Genomic DNA, 18,149 nt, shown 5'->3' with positions numbered 1-18,149 from the left:
GAAAGTGAAAAAAACACTAAAATCGAGAATGCTATTTAACAGCGTAAGGGCAAGAACGTAAAAAAGTATCCACGCGAGAGTACGTCCGTCATGACCAGGCCCATCATTCACTCTTTTGAACTCAACTATAGCCCTTGTAATGATTTGATACTGGTAACATTATACTTCTAAACATAAAATGCTGGTTTCCTACATTATACAGGCATGTTCCGACAGTGGAAATTATTATCCCAAACAATCCTCTTTCATACGCACTCACACACAGTGATAATCTGAGCCAACCTGAAATAATCTGATATCCCATGTCGAGAGTCAAAAAATCCCATTTTACGTGTGAATTTCCCACGTTATACTAATTAAAAGTATGCTATAATATTAAAAATTAATTTTCTCTATGTTAGTCACTTTTTACAATATCTAAATGAACAAGCTGTAAATTTCGATCTTCTCGAAAAATCCCATATATGCTGCTTATTATCCCTTTCCGAGAAAATAAGGTCAAAAACTCCCACGAAATGGGATTTTCCCATAGGTTGGCATAACTGCTCACACATTTTAACAGTAAAATTACTGTTTGTTTGGCGGATTATTCTTAACCAGTACTAAATATGGAATAGGTTTCTGAAGAAACTCTGATGCAGATATGGGCAAAGTAAATCCAGTGGCTGAAAAATATATTATCATTGCTTCGTTTGGTTTCTTGTGTTTTCAGCCTTTTCTTTAAAGTCTTCGATGCCATTGCATAAATAATATCAAATGGCAGTTATTGTCTCGTGACACAATTTCGGGAAACAGTTTTTTTTTTTTTTTTTTTTTTTTTTTGAGTGTGATTCTACCATCAGTACACCATTTGAAGAATCAGATTTTTAAAAAGCTTAGTACAGGGATTTTATATCCAAGCAGTACTTTACTCTTTTAACTTAAGCTAATCTAACCCGCATAAAATGTAAAAGGGGCAAAATACTTTGTGGAAATTCGAAGGGAGTTGCTATAAAATCAATTGACCTGTTTTCTAATGATTTAATATACCAGTAATCTATTAAATTCCAAATGCGTGCAGTAGAGACCTGCACGGGCCGAATTTTTCGGCCCGAGCCCAATCCAGCCCGGATGTTCGTAGGCCCGGCCCAGCCCGGGCCCGAAAAGTTTTGAAGATTTTCGGCCCGAGCCCGGCCCGGCCCGATAAGTTTTTTAAAATTCTTGACCCAAGTCGTGCCCGGGCCCGATAAATTTTCGAAGTTTCATTTTGTAACATTTTTCACGGGCACACTTCTTCAACGTTTGCCTTTATTCTAATTATCGTTTAACGAATGTCAATAATTATTAAAGAATTACAATTAATCGGCCCCAGCCCGGCCCGACCTGAAGAGAAATCAGTGTCGGCCCGCCCAAGCCCGGCCCGGCCCAAACAAATAATAGAGTCGGCCCGCCCAAGCCCGGCCCGTGCAGGTCTCTAGCGTGCAGAAAGTTAAGAAAGATGTGGTAATATTATAGTTATTCATGCGCAGGTCTGAACTAAAATCAGTACGAAGTTTCGTTTTCATATTTTCAGTCACTGGTTTTGAACTGCCACCTATCAACAAGTATATAAAGCATGATTTAATACCTCTGTCATCTTTTAAAAGTTGTTTCAAGACCATTCGAGACTCTTGTTCAAGTGTTTTGAACAATACTTCTTTGAACGTGTAAATTTGATGTATTGAATGGTCTTGTTCAAGCTTTCTTTGATCGTCTATAAGAAGCATTACAATTCCTTATTCCAGCTTTTACGTTGCGCTGCAATCCACATATTTTGCGAAGATCGTTACGGAATGAGAAAAGGATGAGCAGCTTTATAAAAACTTATATGACATGCATTTGGCATTCGTCATGCCAAATTGATTTTAGTAGTAGAAGAAGAAGAAGTAAGCTTGTAAACAAACATGAGTGTGCAGGCCTTAGGTAGAAATTTAATTCAACGGAAAAATGTTACAATTTTATCAAGATACTATTTACCTCGGCATGAGAAGTATGCCAAATATAAAACATTTCTAGTATCCAGTTATATATATTTAAGATACGGGTGATAGTGGTGCGAGGTATTCAATATAAATTCCTTGTATACATAATTAATTCACAATATTATCTGATGTTATAAGGTATGAAGTTTTGAGTAGACGAACGTAGTATATTCATGAATTGTAAAAAGAGTTGTAGAAATTTATTAGGTGTGTATTAACACATTTGTTAATTGTGTCTGGGCATGATACTGGTTTGGAACAGATTGATTATACGGATCCATACATAACCAAGAAATTTATACTTCTTTCTCTTTGCATTCTCTTTTGTACCTTCAACAACCATTTTTGAGGTGTGCACTTGCATTCCTCGATGCAGATTCACTTTCTAAGTATTGTGCAAAAAACAAAAAATCCGCGGTAGGTGGCCACTAAAAAGCACAAATGCTATATAACCAAGTCAGGGCAGGAGCGCAACAGGGGGACGAGCAGAAGCAAGGGGTGCGTGCGTAACGTTGGCGTCAACGATAGTGGGTATACTCGTAATCGCGGATTGTAGAAAACCACTGATTGCACGATACAACGATATGTGATTCGTCCCTTCATTTACCCTTTCACTTGAAACCTAAAAAAACGTACCTTTTACTTTTCACCACATCTCACCACTCTTTTTTGCTGATGACTTGTAACAATTTCAGAAATTTGTAAGAACTTCAACACTTCAATGGTTCCGCTTCGTAACTCTTAACCTTCCTTCACTTTATACAATGTGCTCAATGGTTGCATAAAGAAGAATGTGTGCAACATGTTACATTTCAGTTTCTGATTCTTTACGTACAGATCCGTGTTAGACGTAACAATACAACGTACTTCGATTATTCAAATACTGGTCCTTTACAATATTATTATTAATTTATTCTGTAAGTTGTAGAAATTGTTCATCTGTCACTGCTTACCTTATGGACCGATTCCATTTCAAATCGTCCAGGCAAACCACAATTGGTCCCCATCATAATCTCAGATTTCATTTATTTTTTTATATGGGATCTACATGCAATATTATTAGACCCAAATTTTTCTTTTTGCTGAAAAAAAAAAATCCTTCGATATACAGCCTTCCAAAATGGCTGCTCTCCTCTCGGATTGTTCGAAAAACGGAAAACCGTCAAATTAAAAGTTCTGTTGTAGAAAAAGGAGTGAACGTAGTAACAAAGTTGTATGTTTCGGTGGTGGGCTAAAATTCGTCTATTGGTCCAATAAGAATCGCGTAATTCACTCGCAATATTGCCAACTTCCGTTAAATTTTTGCTGACTTCAAACATTTTTTTTTCTGTCCTTACAAGCAATATCAACCATCTGCTTCTAGCATCGAAATCTACTCCATAAGATCTCTTGAAAATGTAAAGAACTTGCGTTTCTGATTATTACATCCCACGTTACAGCATGATGAAAAGCTGAAAATTTCATTAAAACGCCGTGTTTGGATGCATTTTCTCAAAAACCCCACCTTTTAAAAATCTGAATTTTTTACATGTATTGGAGAAGTACCTAAATATTTAATATCCGTTAACCGTTCATGCGGCTGCAGCCTCTAACATTCGGAATTAATTATTGAAATTTCGATTTTTGTACTTGAAATGTAAATATTTCCTAAGGGCATTTAGGTTCTATACACAAGGCGAATTGAAAGGGAGTATGAAAATTTTGAGAGATGAATCCTGACATCAAATCAAGTAGAAAAGTTCCTATAAACATGAGTCGAATTCCGCTTCGTTTTCGAGTTACAGGGTTTCCAACTTGACACAAAATCGGCTCGCGACAATAGAAAATAAAATATATATATTTCGCGTTAAATCAGAAACTATGTGTTAAAGTTATGATGAAGTTCAGAAAGTTGATTTGTATCTATATGATGGTTTCTACATGCGTTGCAATTCGGTTGGCACTGTTGCCAACTTGGTAGAACTTTTATTTGTTTCCAAGTGACACTACGTGGATTTTATTTGGTATTTGTTATTCACTAATGACTGTAAACATCACATGAAGCACAATTTTCCCCACATCATCACAGTTTTCGAAAACTTACATTGAAAGATTTTATCTCGTGCGTTATTGATACTGTAGTTTGCAACATTGAGTGTGAATTTCACTTGATCTTTACCATCATTAGTAAAACAAAAATGTCAAATAAAAACTACGTTTGTGTAAGTTGTCACAATATTAAGAACTTTTTTTTTATTATTGCAGAACCTCTCGTAACTCTACGCATCAAGTTCGAACTTGTTAAAGAAGTTCTGCTGCAGCCGCTAAACTGTTACGTGATTCGGTGTCGTGAACACCGTCCTAGTGTTCTCTGAAACCACAAAAATTGTTTTCACTGGTAACATGACATTGTAGTGCACTAGTTACAGTGTTTGTGTAAATAACAATGGAGAAGTCCTATTACAGTAAGGACCGTATTAAATGTGTTGATTATTCTAAAAGGCATAAGAGGATTATGTTCAGATTGTGGAATATTTTACCACAAAATAAATTTTTTGTCGAGAATTCTTTCTGTACACAACACTCTTATGTCTTTTAGCATAATCAACACATTTAATACGCTCCTTACTGTAATAGGACATCTCCATTGTTATTCACACAAACACTGTAACTAGTGCACTACAATGTCATGTTTACCCCTTTTAAATTGACTTTTTTTGAGGTATTTTGTAGACTTTCACTCAATCATCTATTGCGTCAAGACTATTTATCGTAGGATCATGGTTCATACTCCGTTTTGTTTCTAGTAAAGCAGTGTTTCCAACTGCGTCCGTAAAATTTTCCTAAAGTAAATCAAATGCGGAAAATTTCCGCTCAAAGTGGAAAAAAGAGATTTTCTTTTTTAAAAAAAATCCCTTTTTTAATCGCGAATTATCTCCTCTTTGGTATAGGATACGATCATGCAAATGCTACTAAAAAGAACTTTGCTTTATGGTGAAGAGAATGAGATACAAAGAGTGGCCCTGGGATGAATAGTTTTGATGCTACAGCCGATTTACATATTTTCCCTTGATAATACCTTTTTAGTGAATTTCTATACTATCATCATCATCATCAAGACTGTTCATTGTGGGAACATGAGTTGTACCTCGTTTTCTTTGCCATGAACCAGTCTATCAAACGGTACCACTCGCATGTCTCTAGTATGTACCATAGTGGAGAAAATTGGCGAAAAAAGGAAATTTTTGTCAAAAAAATCCTTTTTCCCTGATTTTAGGCCCCTCTGGCCGGCCCTGTGTCAACCCACAGAGCCCTAAAAAATCTCAAACATACTACATACTATGTGTAATAACTGTACGAAGTTTCAATGTTATATCTTGAAAAATAAGAGAGGAAAAAAATATTGTCCCATGTGCAAACACTATCAGCTTTCCCCTATGTGAGCAATCGATAACCCATTTTTATATAAAAAATTTTTGACTCATCCCTAATTATCGGAGAGACATGATTGATACACCGTTTTGTTTGGCCAAAACCAGTCTTTCAAACAGTACCACTCTCATGTCTCTAGCATGTACCAAAGTGGAGAAAATTCGCGAAAAAGGGAAATTTTTGTCAAAAAATCCCTTCCCCCGATTTTGGGCCCCTCCACTATGGTACATGCTAGAGACATACGAGTGGTTTCGTTTGAAAGACTGGTTCATGCCAAAGAAAACGAGGTACGTATCATGACTTAAGAATAAATAGTGATAATACTATAGATACTTTACTAAAGTAATTGACTAAAAATGTGTAAAAAATGAAAAAAAATAAAGAAATCGAGATATTTTTGACACATGTCTGTTGACTTTAGCAACATGAGTCATACCTCATTTTCTTCAGCGTAAGGCAGCCTTTCAAATGGTACCACCTAAATTTCGCTATCGTGTACATGTGAAGAGAAAAATGGGGAAAAGGTATTTTTTTTTCTTTAAAAAATCCCCTTTTTTCCATTTTGGACGAGATTTTTCCGCTTCTGATAGGGAAATGTAAGTTTTACATTTCGAAAGCCTGTCTCATAACGAAACCAACGAGGTACAAACCATGATTCTAGGGTAAAGAGTAATGTGTCAGGGATTTTTTGAAAAAACTTTTTAAACCCATCGTCCATTTTTGTGACGTCACAGTCCCCAGACAGAGCACGCGAGGCTGCAAAATGCTCATAAAATATGTTCTATGATGCTTCCATATTTGAATGAATGCAAAAACCCCGGTCTAAAAAAGTTTACTAGAGACTTACAAAGCAAATTCCGAAGGTCGACGCCATGGCACAGGTGTTGTGTCATCATAATTTAAAAGGGTTACCAGTGAAAACAATTTTCATGGTTGCAGAGAACTCTAGGACGATGTTCACAACACCAAATCACGTAACAAACTGTTCACTGGCTGCAGCAGAACTTCTTTAACAAGTTCGAACTTGACGCGTAGAGTTACTAATGACTTTGGTTTTACTAATGATGGTAAACGTCAAGCGAAATTCATACTCAGTGTTGCAAACTACAGTATCAATAACGCACGAGATAAAACCTTTTAATGTAAGTTTTCGAAAACTGAGGTGATGTGGGGAAAATTGTGCTTCATGTGATGTTTTACAATCATTAATGAATACCAAATATCAAATAAAATCCACGTAGTGTCATTTGAAAACAAATAAAAGTTCTACCAAGTTGGCAACAGTGCCAACCGAATTGCAACGCATGTAAAAATCATAATATAGATTCAAATCATCTTTCTGAACTTTATCATAACTTTAACACATAGTTTCTGATTTAACGCGAAATGTATATTTTATTTTCCAATGTCGCGAGCCGATTTTGAGGCCCAAGTTGAAAACCCTGTAACTCGAAAACGAAGCGGAATTCAACTCATGTTTATAGGAACTTTTCTACTTGATTTGATGTCAGGATTCATCTCTCAAAATTTTCATACTCCGTTTCAATTCGCCTTGTGTATAGGACCTAAATGTCCATAGGAAATATTTACATTTCAAGTACAAAAATCGAATGTTAGGGAATGCAACCGCATGAACGGTTAACGGTACTTCTCCAATAGTTGTAAAAACTTCAGATTTTTAAAAGGTGGGTTTTTTGAGAAAATGGCGCCCAAACGTGGCGTCTTAATGAAATTTTGAGCTTTTCATCATGCTATAACGTACGATGTAATAATCAGAAACGTAAGTCCTCTACATTTTCAAGAGATCTTATGGAGTAGATTTCGATGCTAGAAGCAGATGGTTGATATTGCTCGTGAGGACAGGAAAAAATTGTTTAAAGTTAACAAAAATTTCACGAAAGTTGGCAACATTGCGAGTGAATTGCGCGATTCCTATTGGACCAATAGACGAATTTTGGCCCTCCACCGAAACATACAACTTTATACTGTTCCTATTATTGCTACTATGTTACTAAGTACACTCGTTTCTCTACAATATAATTTTTAATTTGACATGTTTTTCAGTTTTTCGAGCAATCCGAGAGGAGGACAGCCATTTTGGAAAGCTGTATATCGAAGAAAAAAATTTTCAGCAAAAAGATAAAATACAGGTCTAATAATTTTGTATGTAGTTTCTTATTTAAAAAGGGGGCCGCGGTGGCTCAGTGGTAGAGCGTTCACCTCTGGTGCTTGGGGTCCCGGGTTCGATCCCAGCCCCCGCCAAGTGAACTTTGTGGTGGACAAACACCGCGTGCGTGGGTTTTCTCGGGGTTCTCCCGTTTCCTCCCACTTTCTTCATTCCACCATTTCATTCATTACTCATCATCACCGTCTCCTTTAGCCTAACCGGCATAACCGTGGGACGTAAAACTCAAAGATTTCATTTTTTCTTATATATATGTAAAAAAAAAAAAAAAATCTAAGATAATCGTGTGGACCTCCCTGTTCGATTTGAAATGGAATACTCTATGGACGAATACCTGCATACCATGTTCGACTTCCGTTAATGTATTTTCACGTACATACGAATTTCACAGGTAAGAACACACCTTATTTTTATTATTTACACACTACTCATTAATATGTTATTACAAATTTCTTCTGTAAATTTTACAAATCTGTGAATCCGTATAATTAATCTTTAGAATGGGAATTCGTACAGAAATGCGTTCTAATATTAGATGGAGGAAATATACAAATAAGTAGCAGTGTCACGTGTACACTGCGTAAAGAAGTTTAGTTTGTATGACGTTACATTTTCCGGGTTATCTCGTTTTATGGGAGACGTAGTTATATTTATAAAATATGAACTTCTCAGCAGCAAATTCACTCTTACTTTTCATAGAAAGTGTTTCTTAAGGGAGGAGTTTTATTAGTGGGTGCAAATTGACTTAGGATGGCTGAGTATAATACAGTTTGTGCACATATGGTATCAAAACGGCAATGCATAACGCACAAATTAACTTGTACTAGGTGGCCACTGAAAAGCATGAACGCCATATATCTTAATCGGGGTAGGAACACAGCAGGGAGCCCGAGCGGGAGCGTAAACAATATTTACATGAAGTATCATTCCAACTTTACACCGTTGCTCAAAAAGTGCAAAATATGTTTATAAAGGGATTTGATCGTAATGTGAATGACTTATCTGGTGAACAAGGCCACCAAATTGCCACAAAGTGCTGAAAATAAACCTTCGCTTGTCACTTATCAGCAGTCAATGAAGACGGATTGTCCATAGATATCAAAAACCATTGGCAGTACTAAAATTAACAACAAAATGCGTAGGAGGTTTCAACAGTCTAGAGGATCAAGTGTGCATGCCAATATGACTGGAACTGGTTGAAATCGTATGATACAGTTGAATATTTGCAAGTCAATGAGATAGTTTTACTTTAAAGTTACTGTTCTGAATAATACAGTCACATATACTTATACAGTCAATACTTTCACTTCATACTTTTGATGCAAAAACATGTCTGAGAGAACTCGATGAGTTGTTTAAGGAGATACAAATTTAAGACATTTACCAGCAGGAATAGTTATCGGTAATACTGATCAATTTTTGAATTATGGCTGTGAATCAACCAAAAATAGATTGTTATGCCCACTAATAGGCAGTAAGAATGTTTTCTATGAATTTAATTTAAATAAGCCCATCTGACCACTCGTTGTTGCCGTTACAACAACATTTAAAAATCATTGGACCAATTCGTTGACACGACGCACAATCGTGCGAAGAACGGGACCGGAAAGATTCCAGAACCTTGAACAGCTTGCTTTTTACTAACTCATCAATGCTAATTTATTTATGCGAATGGAGAAGGGAATTTATGTTAGCCGCTCGTGTCACAATAGCCTTTTGAATCCACGGCTTCCAATGTTGATTAATTTCTTCACTTCAAATGTTGATTAATTTCTTATTCTTGAAATCCAGTAAATCAACTCTTATTATTTGTAAAACGCAGGATGTTTTGCACCTTGTGTAGTTTATACGAGCAAGGGCATGAGATCAGAAGCTATCTACGAAATCGAGTACGTCTGGTGAGTCTGGTTATTTGGCCTCCTATTCGAACCGCTGTAATCATTATCATCTCCTTTCCTGAGTTCGTCGTACAATGGTTAGTGCAGCATTAATCATTTGCGAATGTTACTCCAAACTGTTAACGTTCTCTTGTTAACAATAGTAGTAAAGTAAAAATGGAAAGAAGAGACTCTTAGTCTTTTGGGATTTATAACAGTACGAAACAAAGAGTCGCCTTAACTCTGTCACTGCTTTAACTTCGTGTTGTGTATTCTAACACACAATTATAAAATTAAAGTAGGGTTAACACCGAATGATCTTAACCGACCACTTTATATGCGGAAGATTTAAACTTAATAGCAGATGGTATAAGGATAGTTCAAACAATAGCGAAAACCTACCTGATTACATGTAACCGAATCGATCTAGAATGAACTGAATGTAGATAAACGGAGACAGCGTACGTAATCATTAATAGTTATGCAGAGGAAATGAATATATTTTAATGCATTATGACAATGAGTAGAGCCCGGATTTCTATGCACTTAAGAAACAGCTTATTAATTTCACACCCACTGATTTACAGTATTTACGCTTTGCAAAATGAATTCCCATAGTACCTGCTATTTTTATTCTGGTATAAATTAATAGGCCGAAAATGTCTTTTCACATCAACTGTAGTGATTGTACAATATTTGTTCAATAGTATGCAAACACTTGTACTGGTTGATTGACACGATCTTTTCTAATCCTGGATTTGAATTAAGCACCTTATGAATCTTCTCTTCAACCTGTTTTCTAGTTTTGCCTGTGACAGAACTTGGTTTTCTTAACAACTTGAAGCAACTTGTAGAGAAATGCACCTTAAGTTTCAAGATGCTTAATTGTTTCAACAAACTGTCGAAAAATGTACATGAGTGAAATTAAAATCTTGACAGACAATATAATTTCCCAATACTAGAAAAGAGCATTCCAGAGGTAGGCAAAGTACTTTGTTAATGGATGTCCAATGCATACTAAACTATCGATTCAGAACGTTAAAAATATTAAAATAATTTGTAACTTCAAATGTGTGCAGAAATATGCAAATCTTTTAGGATATGCAATAAGCTTTAAAATCATATTTGCATACACATTTTTAAAGTATTAACTAGTGAATACTAGTGAGTAAAATGAATATTAACTAGTGAATCTTCTTCAGCGTAAAGTTAAAAGAAAAAGTTCGTTTTCTTCTACCGAATTCAGTAAATAAAATATTTTCCCTTTTCTGATTAATTATGACGGTTTCTTTCGTACCATAAACAAGATTTTCGAGAAGCATCAGTATAGAATAACAGGAAATAGCGCCAATCGTACAACGTATTCTATATTTCCTTCTGTGCTCTTTTTCTACCTTCACTTTTTCCCCTCCTTAATTCCCTTAATAGTAACTTGTAGAACCTATGTAGTACATTCGATCATCTGATATTAGTTTTGTATTTTGTTTCCATTGTTTCTTACTTTGTGATGGATCAACACCATGTGCGTGGGTTTCCTCGGAGTTCTCCCGTCTCCTCCCACTTTCTTAATTCCACCATTTCATTCATTTCTCATCATCACCGTCTCCTTTAGCCTAACCGGCATAACCGTGGGACGTAAAACTGAAAGATTTCATTTTATTTCGTTTTCCATTGCTTCTAAAATTTATCAGAAGACACTATTGGACTTCCTAACAAATAGAACAATCTCGATTAGCTTAGTTGTGGCCAAAGATAAATAATTCAATATTTCAAAAAATGTTCCCGAAATAAAATCATAGTATATTCTGTTTAACATTTCAGTGATTTGAAAAGTATTTTGGAAATGATATTATTTGTTAGGCAATTATGATTTTAAAAACCAAACAAAAAAAAAAAAAACTCGTAGATAGCGTCTGAAAGTTACGATTAATTCAAATTACTTGAAATGAATATTATGAAATATTGAGTGTACGCAACATTGGCGAGAAATAATACGTAATATTAATATTAATAGTAATAATAATAATAATAATAATAATAATTATTATTATTATTATTATTATTATTATTATTATTATTATTATTATTATTATTATAACTAATAGATGTTTTATTCGTATTTTTTCCTATTTTGTTTTAGTATGTCTACTATGCGTCCACCGACTGCACAGATGCCCAGTTTGTGTGACATAGGCAGCCGTTCTATTTTTTCCCCCGAACAAGATATATTTAGACAGAATGTAAGAAGATTTGTACGAGAGGAAATCCTTCCACACAGAGAAAGGTACCAAACACAACAATTTTTGATTATATAATTAGACGAAATGTACCACTTGATATTAAGAATTTTTCTAAACTGTTTTCTTCTGCTATCTTTGGTAGATTCGAGCTCCTTGCTAAAAAAAATCATACATCAGAAGAATATTTGTTGTCCAATAAGGATCTGTAACCTACCGAAGGTAACAGAAAAAAATGCCGTAATAAATTAAGAAAACTCTTAACAACACGTATTAAGTGTTAAAGTTTTCTCTTAATTTTTTTTGTAGATTTGCGTCAATTTCTGTCGTTAAATAAGTAAATTGTGATTATATTTGTTCAATTCAATATTCTATATCGTACTCAGCTTCTAGGTTACTGGATTTCTCCAAAGTATTCGGTGATACATACGTTTATATGAAGTGCAATCTTTCTTTTGCGTCCCGCGGTTTATGTCCTTTAGGGTAAAGAAGACGAATGATTAATAAAAATGAGTGATTACAAAATAATAGATGGATTTAAAATGTGGGATGAAACGGAAGAAACTGACAAGAACCACGAACACAACGTTGTCCAACACAAATTCATGTGGACTGAAATCAAACCAGGATTACCCGCATCAGAGGTGAGCGATCGTTTGTGTGTGTTTAGGCTCTATCTGACACTGATAGAAGTTGTAAATGTATTTGAAATTGCAGAATAGTTGAGTAAAATATTTATGTACGAACTTTCCTGAATGTGTAAATATATATATATATATATTCAATGTTAATATACTTGCTATAGTTGCGTTACGAAATTAAAATGAATAAATGAATGTACTGGCGATTGCAGGTGGGAAAAAGATGGCCACTTAAGTCGCGAAATTTGGATGAAGGCTGGATCGCAGGGGCTTCTTGGAATCACAGTTCCATCAGACAAAGGAGGCATTGGAGGAACATTTGCAGATGCGGCTATTGTTATTGAGGAACAGTAAGCAATTTTAGGAAAATTTTTATTGAGTATTGGCGTATATGTTTTAAGGAGAAAGTATTAAAGTAGTGGAATATGAGTTCAAAGAATTCAAAATTGTTGGTCAACTGTCATTCCATTTTTTCGTACCGATTTTGAGAATCATGCATAATCGAGCTGTATGATGCGAACCTTAAATTTGCGACTAAGTGTTTTTACGTATCGAAATTTGAAAGTAGTATCTGATTAGTATTTTCATTCATATGTTCTCAATTCCGGACGTAAGAACAAACGAATGAATAAAGTACTTCGTAAGCGTAAGTGATACTATACTTTGTAAAAGTAAGCGAATATTTATTATTATTATTATTATTATTATTATTATTATTATTATTATTATTATTATTATTATTATTATTATTATCTAAATAGCAGTCTCGGTTTCTCTTAATGTTTGCGTGTTTGTACAAACCTCCTTTCAATATTTTCAATTTTTATTTGTGCTAAATCATTTTTCCTTGTATTGTCAACACCATATTTTCTTAAAACAAGTGCATTGAAACGGGACTTGCTAATAGCTTTCTGCTTGGGAGTTTGACAAACTTTCCAGCTGGGTCACTGCGGGGGATGCGAGGATCCTTATAGTGCCTCATAAGGATCTATATGTTGGCAGATCTTTTGCGAGCAAGTCTACAAACAAAAATAACTTTTTCCAAAACTAAACGCTTTGGAACTGAAAATTCTCCACCTCCGGCAATATTGGCTGACCCGGTTCTCGCCTGAAGGGGAATGGTCCGCTCCTCCAAGTTGTACACAGACGGAGGAAAACAAAAATTTGCGCCTTACCTAAATGCGAGATTGCCAAGTGGTCATAACTATTGGTTCTGTCAACCAAGTAAGGTCAAGGCAGCAATGGAGACAGTAAAGGCGACCCCGTGAAGAGTGAAGACAGATTGAGGGTGCCAATATTTAATACACTAGTGTTTGAATGAGTAGGAATTTGGCAGCATAGAAAGAATGTTTTCCTTTTCATATGTGTATGGGTGAATGAGAGAGTTGGAGAGCAGGTTTTTTTGTTTTTGTTTTATTTTGTTTTGTTTTAAGGGGGAAGGGGTGAGATTTTAAAGGGGACTGCTAGGCCTGTCCTATACTCGACTAACCAATGTCCTCCCAAAGGGAATGTAGGAGAACGTACGGAACGAAACCGTTGTCTTTCTTCATTTTCCTCTTCCGCCTACTATCACCCACGCCTTTCGGCTGCTTAAATAGGGGCTAGCACCCCTCTTACTAAAAGGTCTTTGAGGGCGAGTATTTCGAAGGTTTCTTTTGGTGCAAAATAAATCATACCGGGAAAAAAAAATCATGTATTTGGAGTCGGACGGGAGTATGTTCACGATCTAATTGTGGAATCTGTTCGTACTTTGTAGTGTTGTATGTTTGTGTGCGTGTACCGGTCTTTGTTGTTCATTGGAATATGGTTGCTGTAATTGCATAATTATGTGTCTGTCCCTGATATGCGTGAAGTGACAATGAATTCAGTAACATCTCTGTTGAATGAGCCGCTTTTAAACAGAACTTAAGAAAAGCTACTTGTGAAAAACGTCGAAGGACCGATTCCAACTCTCAATATAACGCAAGTACTTAGAAGTTAGAAACGAACATTTACAAGGAAGTGTAATCTCAACTTTACAGACAGCATAAATGGTTATGTAGATGTAAAATTAGAAATACTTTGTTTTGTTTTCCGTGTTTGTTGTTCGGAGCGGGGGAAGATGTGGAGTAAAAAAGGGGTTGTGGATATCCAGCATTTGCACGACAAAATAATAATAATAATAATAATAATAATAAACATGAAAATTCGTCAGCTCATAAAACACGTTATTAATCTCACTGTGTTAGAAATTGTGAATATTGCTGCTGAACTAGATACTGGTTATGGGCGGTCCAGAGAATCGCAATCAAAAAGTGACGCAAAACAGGTACGTGCTTAATATAATCATCAATTGGATTCAGTTTTGTAGTCCTTTCGAACTGGCTTTAAGAGGACATGATGAAACAGACTCTTCTTCAAATCCAGGCGTATTTAGTGGATTAATTAATTTCAATGGTGAACTTGACAGCACTCTTAAGGGTCATTTAGAAAACGCAACAATTTATAAGGGTACGTTAAAAATCATACAAAATGAGTTTCTCCATTGCATGCTTGAAGTATGCCATGAAGAAATCGCTATTATAATTTACACTAACTATTATTATTATTATTTATATTTATAATTATTTATAATAATTATTAAAATTATATAATAATTATTTATAATGAAAAACAAGGTCATATATTGTGCACCACCTAATATTCAAAGCACGAACTGCCATTGCTAAATAGTAATAATAATAATAATAATAATATTTAGATGGTTTCATTTCATTAAAATTTCTTTACTGTAGAGCCAGGAAATGTACTCCTTTTGTTTCTACCAGACTATTTTCCAAATCGTCTATTTATAGCTGTATTGAGACAGGTAATAATTTCTCTTCTAGTTTAGATCTATTCCAATTTAAATTTTCTATTCTTTGTCATCAATTCTTTTTTAAAAGTCGTTAATCTTGTTCCCGTGTAACGTGGGTTCCTGTCACCACGGCATGGCGCGTCCTCAGGTTGCGGATCGAGGAGAAGGCCTCTAGATATAGAGGTTAGCTGCGAATATACTGAATAAGCAGTCGCGGACAGACGACTAGGAGTGGTCCTCCAGCTTGGGGGTTTGGGTAAGGCTAACACCCTCATCCTGTAAAAAAAGGTACTTGTTCAGAAACATTCACAAAAGCCTCGGACAAGGACTGATAACTTGGCACGACATCAGCAAAAGAAAATGGACATGAGATTTGGAACATGGAATATTAGAAGTCTTTATAGGGCAGGCGCGTTAAAATCTGTAACGAGTGAGTTAGAGAAATACAGGATGGACTTAGTAGGAGTTCAGGAAGTTAGGTGGGAAGGAAATGGATCTGAGAATTCCGGAAATTTTACGTTCTTTTACGGGGAAGGAAATAAAAATCACCAGTTAGGAACAGGGTTTTTCGTTCACAAACGAATATTACCAGCAATTAAACGGGTTGAATTTGTTACTGACAGACTTTCTTTTATTACTCTTAAGGGACGGTGGTGTGATATTATTGTTTTAAATGTACATGCTCCAACTGAAGATAAGGGTGACGATATAAAAGATAGTTTTTACGAAGAAGTGGAACGGATATTTGACCAACTCCCGCGATACCATATGAAGATTCTATTAGGGGATTTCAATGCGAAGGTAGGACGAGAGGATATTTTCAAACCGATCATAGGAAACGAAAGTTTGCATAAGGAAAGTAATGACAACGGTGTTAGACTCGTGAACTTTGCAACATCCAAAAATCTAATCGTGAAGAGTACAAAATTCCCACATCGCGACGTTCATAAATACACTTGGACATCACCAGACGGAAAAACACATAATCAAATTGATCACGTTTTAGTAGATAGAAGAAGACAATCTAGCATAATTGACGTCCGGTCGTTTAGAGGGGCTGATTGTGACACTGATCACTACCTGGTAGCAGCGATAATACGGGAGAGATTATCGTTGAATAAAGGTAATACTCAATGTCCGAAAACGGAGAGATTTAATTTAAAGAAATTAGAAGAGAGCCAGGTAAGAGAGGAATACCAGATTGAAGTTTCGAATAGATTCTCGGTTTTAGAAGACTCGGAGTGCACTAGTGTTGAGGATACTTGGATTGAAATTAGAGATAGCATTAAAAGTTCAGCAATAGAAAAACTGGGACACGCGGAAATACGTAGGAACAAACCATGGTTCGACCAAGAATGCATTAAACTAGTAGAGAAGAGAAAACAGGCAAAATTATGGTGGCTACAAAATCCGAATGAAATAACTACACAAAATTTCGCAGATATCAGGCGGGAAACTTCCAAAACTTTTAGAACAAAGAAACGGGATTTTTTGAAAGCTAAAATTAAGGAACTTGAAGATAATAGTAAAAATAAAAATATTCGGGACATGTATAAGGGGATCAGCGAATTTAAGAAAGGCTATCAACCTCGTGCTTATATATTAAAGAAATCTGACGGAACAGTTCTCACTGATACGGATAGCCTCTTAAATAGATGGAAAGATTTCTTTGACGATTTGCTGAACACGCAGCCAAAAACTAATGTGCGTGGAGAAAAGGAGATACACACCGCAGAACCGTATATTCCAGAACCCAATCGAATAGAAGTGGAAGCCGCTATAAAGAAATTAAAGAAACACAAATCTCCGGGTGTAGATGAAATTCCGGCTGAGTTAATTTTAGCTGGAGGCGAAAAATTGTGGAACAAGATACACAAACTCATTCTCCTTATCTGGAACAAGGAAGAATTGCCACAAGAGTGGAAAGAGTCAATCATTGTTCCAATTCACAAGAAAGGCGACAAAACTGACTGTAATAATTATCGAGGCATTTCTCTTCTGTCAACATCCTATAAAATCCTTTCAAATATTCTGTTAGCAAGATTGACCCCATACGCAGATGAAATTATTGGAGATTATCAGTGCGGATTTAGACGAAATCGATCAACTATCGACCAAATATTTACCATTCGCCAAATACTCGAAAAGAAGTGGGAATACAATACCCCGGTACATCAACTATTTATTGATTTTAGAAAGGCTTACGACTCGGTTAGGAGAGAAACATTATACAACGTTCTTACAGAGCTTGGAATACCGAGAAAGCTAATTAGATTAATTAAGATATGTTTAAGTGAATCCCAAAGTAAAGTCCGGGTAGGAAAATTTTTGTCCACGAGCTTCCACGTCGAAAATGGCCTGAAACAAGGAGATGCGTTGTCGCCATTATTATTTAACTTTGTGCTGGAATACGCTATAAGGAAAATCAAAGATAGCAACCAGGGCCTAGAGTTGAACGGCATTCACCAGGTTATGGCATATGCTGATGATGTAAATTTAATAGGGGATGATAGGAGAACAGTAGAAATAAATGCAGAGATATTATTAAACGCTTGCAGGGACATGGGTTTAGAAGTAAATGCAGAGAAAACTAAATACATGGAAGTGCGTCGGGACCGTAATACGGCAAATTGTGGAGGCGTTAAAATATTAAATAATGCTTTTGATAAAGTGGATACTTTCAAATATTTAGGATCAATATTAACAGACGAAAATCATATTCACGAAGAAATTAAATGTCGACTAAAAGCAGGGAATTCGTGTTACTATTCGGTTCAAAATCTCTTGTCGTCGCGAATTCTGTCGAGGAATTTGAAGCTTAAAATATATAAAACGATAATCATGCCTGTTGTTCTGTATGGTTGCGAAACATGGTCGCTTACTCTGAGGGAAGAACATAGACTGAAAGTATTTGAGAACAGGATCCTGAGAAGAATATTCGGACCCAAGAGGAACGAGAATG

The 18,149-nt window shown here is 35.7% G+C and overlaps 1 protein-coding gene across 6 annotated transcripts in view; it reads left to right on the top strand.

Moving 5' to 3' along the window:
- Positions 1 to 1,831: 1,831 nt before the first annotated feature.
- The window catches only part of LOC145668410 (long-chain specific acyl-CoA dehydrogenase, mitochondrial-like), a 53,033-nt gene continuing 36,715 nt past the window's right edge, over positions 1,832 to 18,149 (top strand). For 2 of the 6 annotated variants that reach the window (XM_081736222.1, XM_081736217.1), the window contains exons 1-3: positions 1,832 to 1,941; positions 11,614 to 11,757; positions 12,564 to 12,701. In XM_081736222.1, coding sequence (XP_081592348.1) covers positions 1,847 to 1,941; positions 11,614 to 11,757; positions 12,564 to 12,701 — 377 coding nt within the window. In that variant the 5' untranslated portion in view covers positions 1,832 to 1,846. Of the gene's footprint in view, positions 2,139 to 7,338; positions 7,988 to 11,613; positions 11,758 to 12,563; positions 12,702 to 18,149 lie in introns of those variants that run through there. The other 4 variants (XM_081736218.1, XM_081736220.1, XM_081736219.1 and 1 more) reach the window with 4 other exon arrangements.

The sequence above is a fragment of the Thermobia domestica genome, chromosome 13, assembly GCF_964235325.1.
Source record: "Thermobia domestica chromosome 13, izTheDome1.hap1.1, whole genome shotgun sequence".
NCBI classification, from domain to species: domain Eukaryota; kingdom Metazoa; phylum Arthropoda; class Insecta; order Zygentoma; family Lepismatidae; genus Thermobia; species Thermobia domestica.
This window is presented reverse-complemented; position numbering and strand designations above follow the sequence as displayed.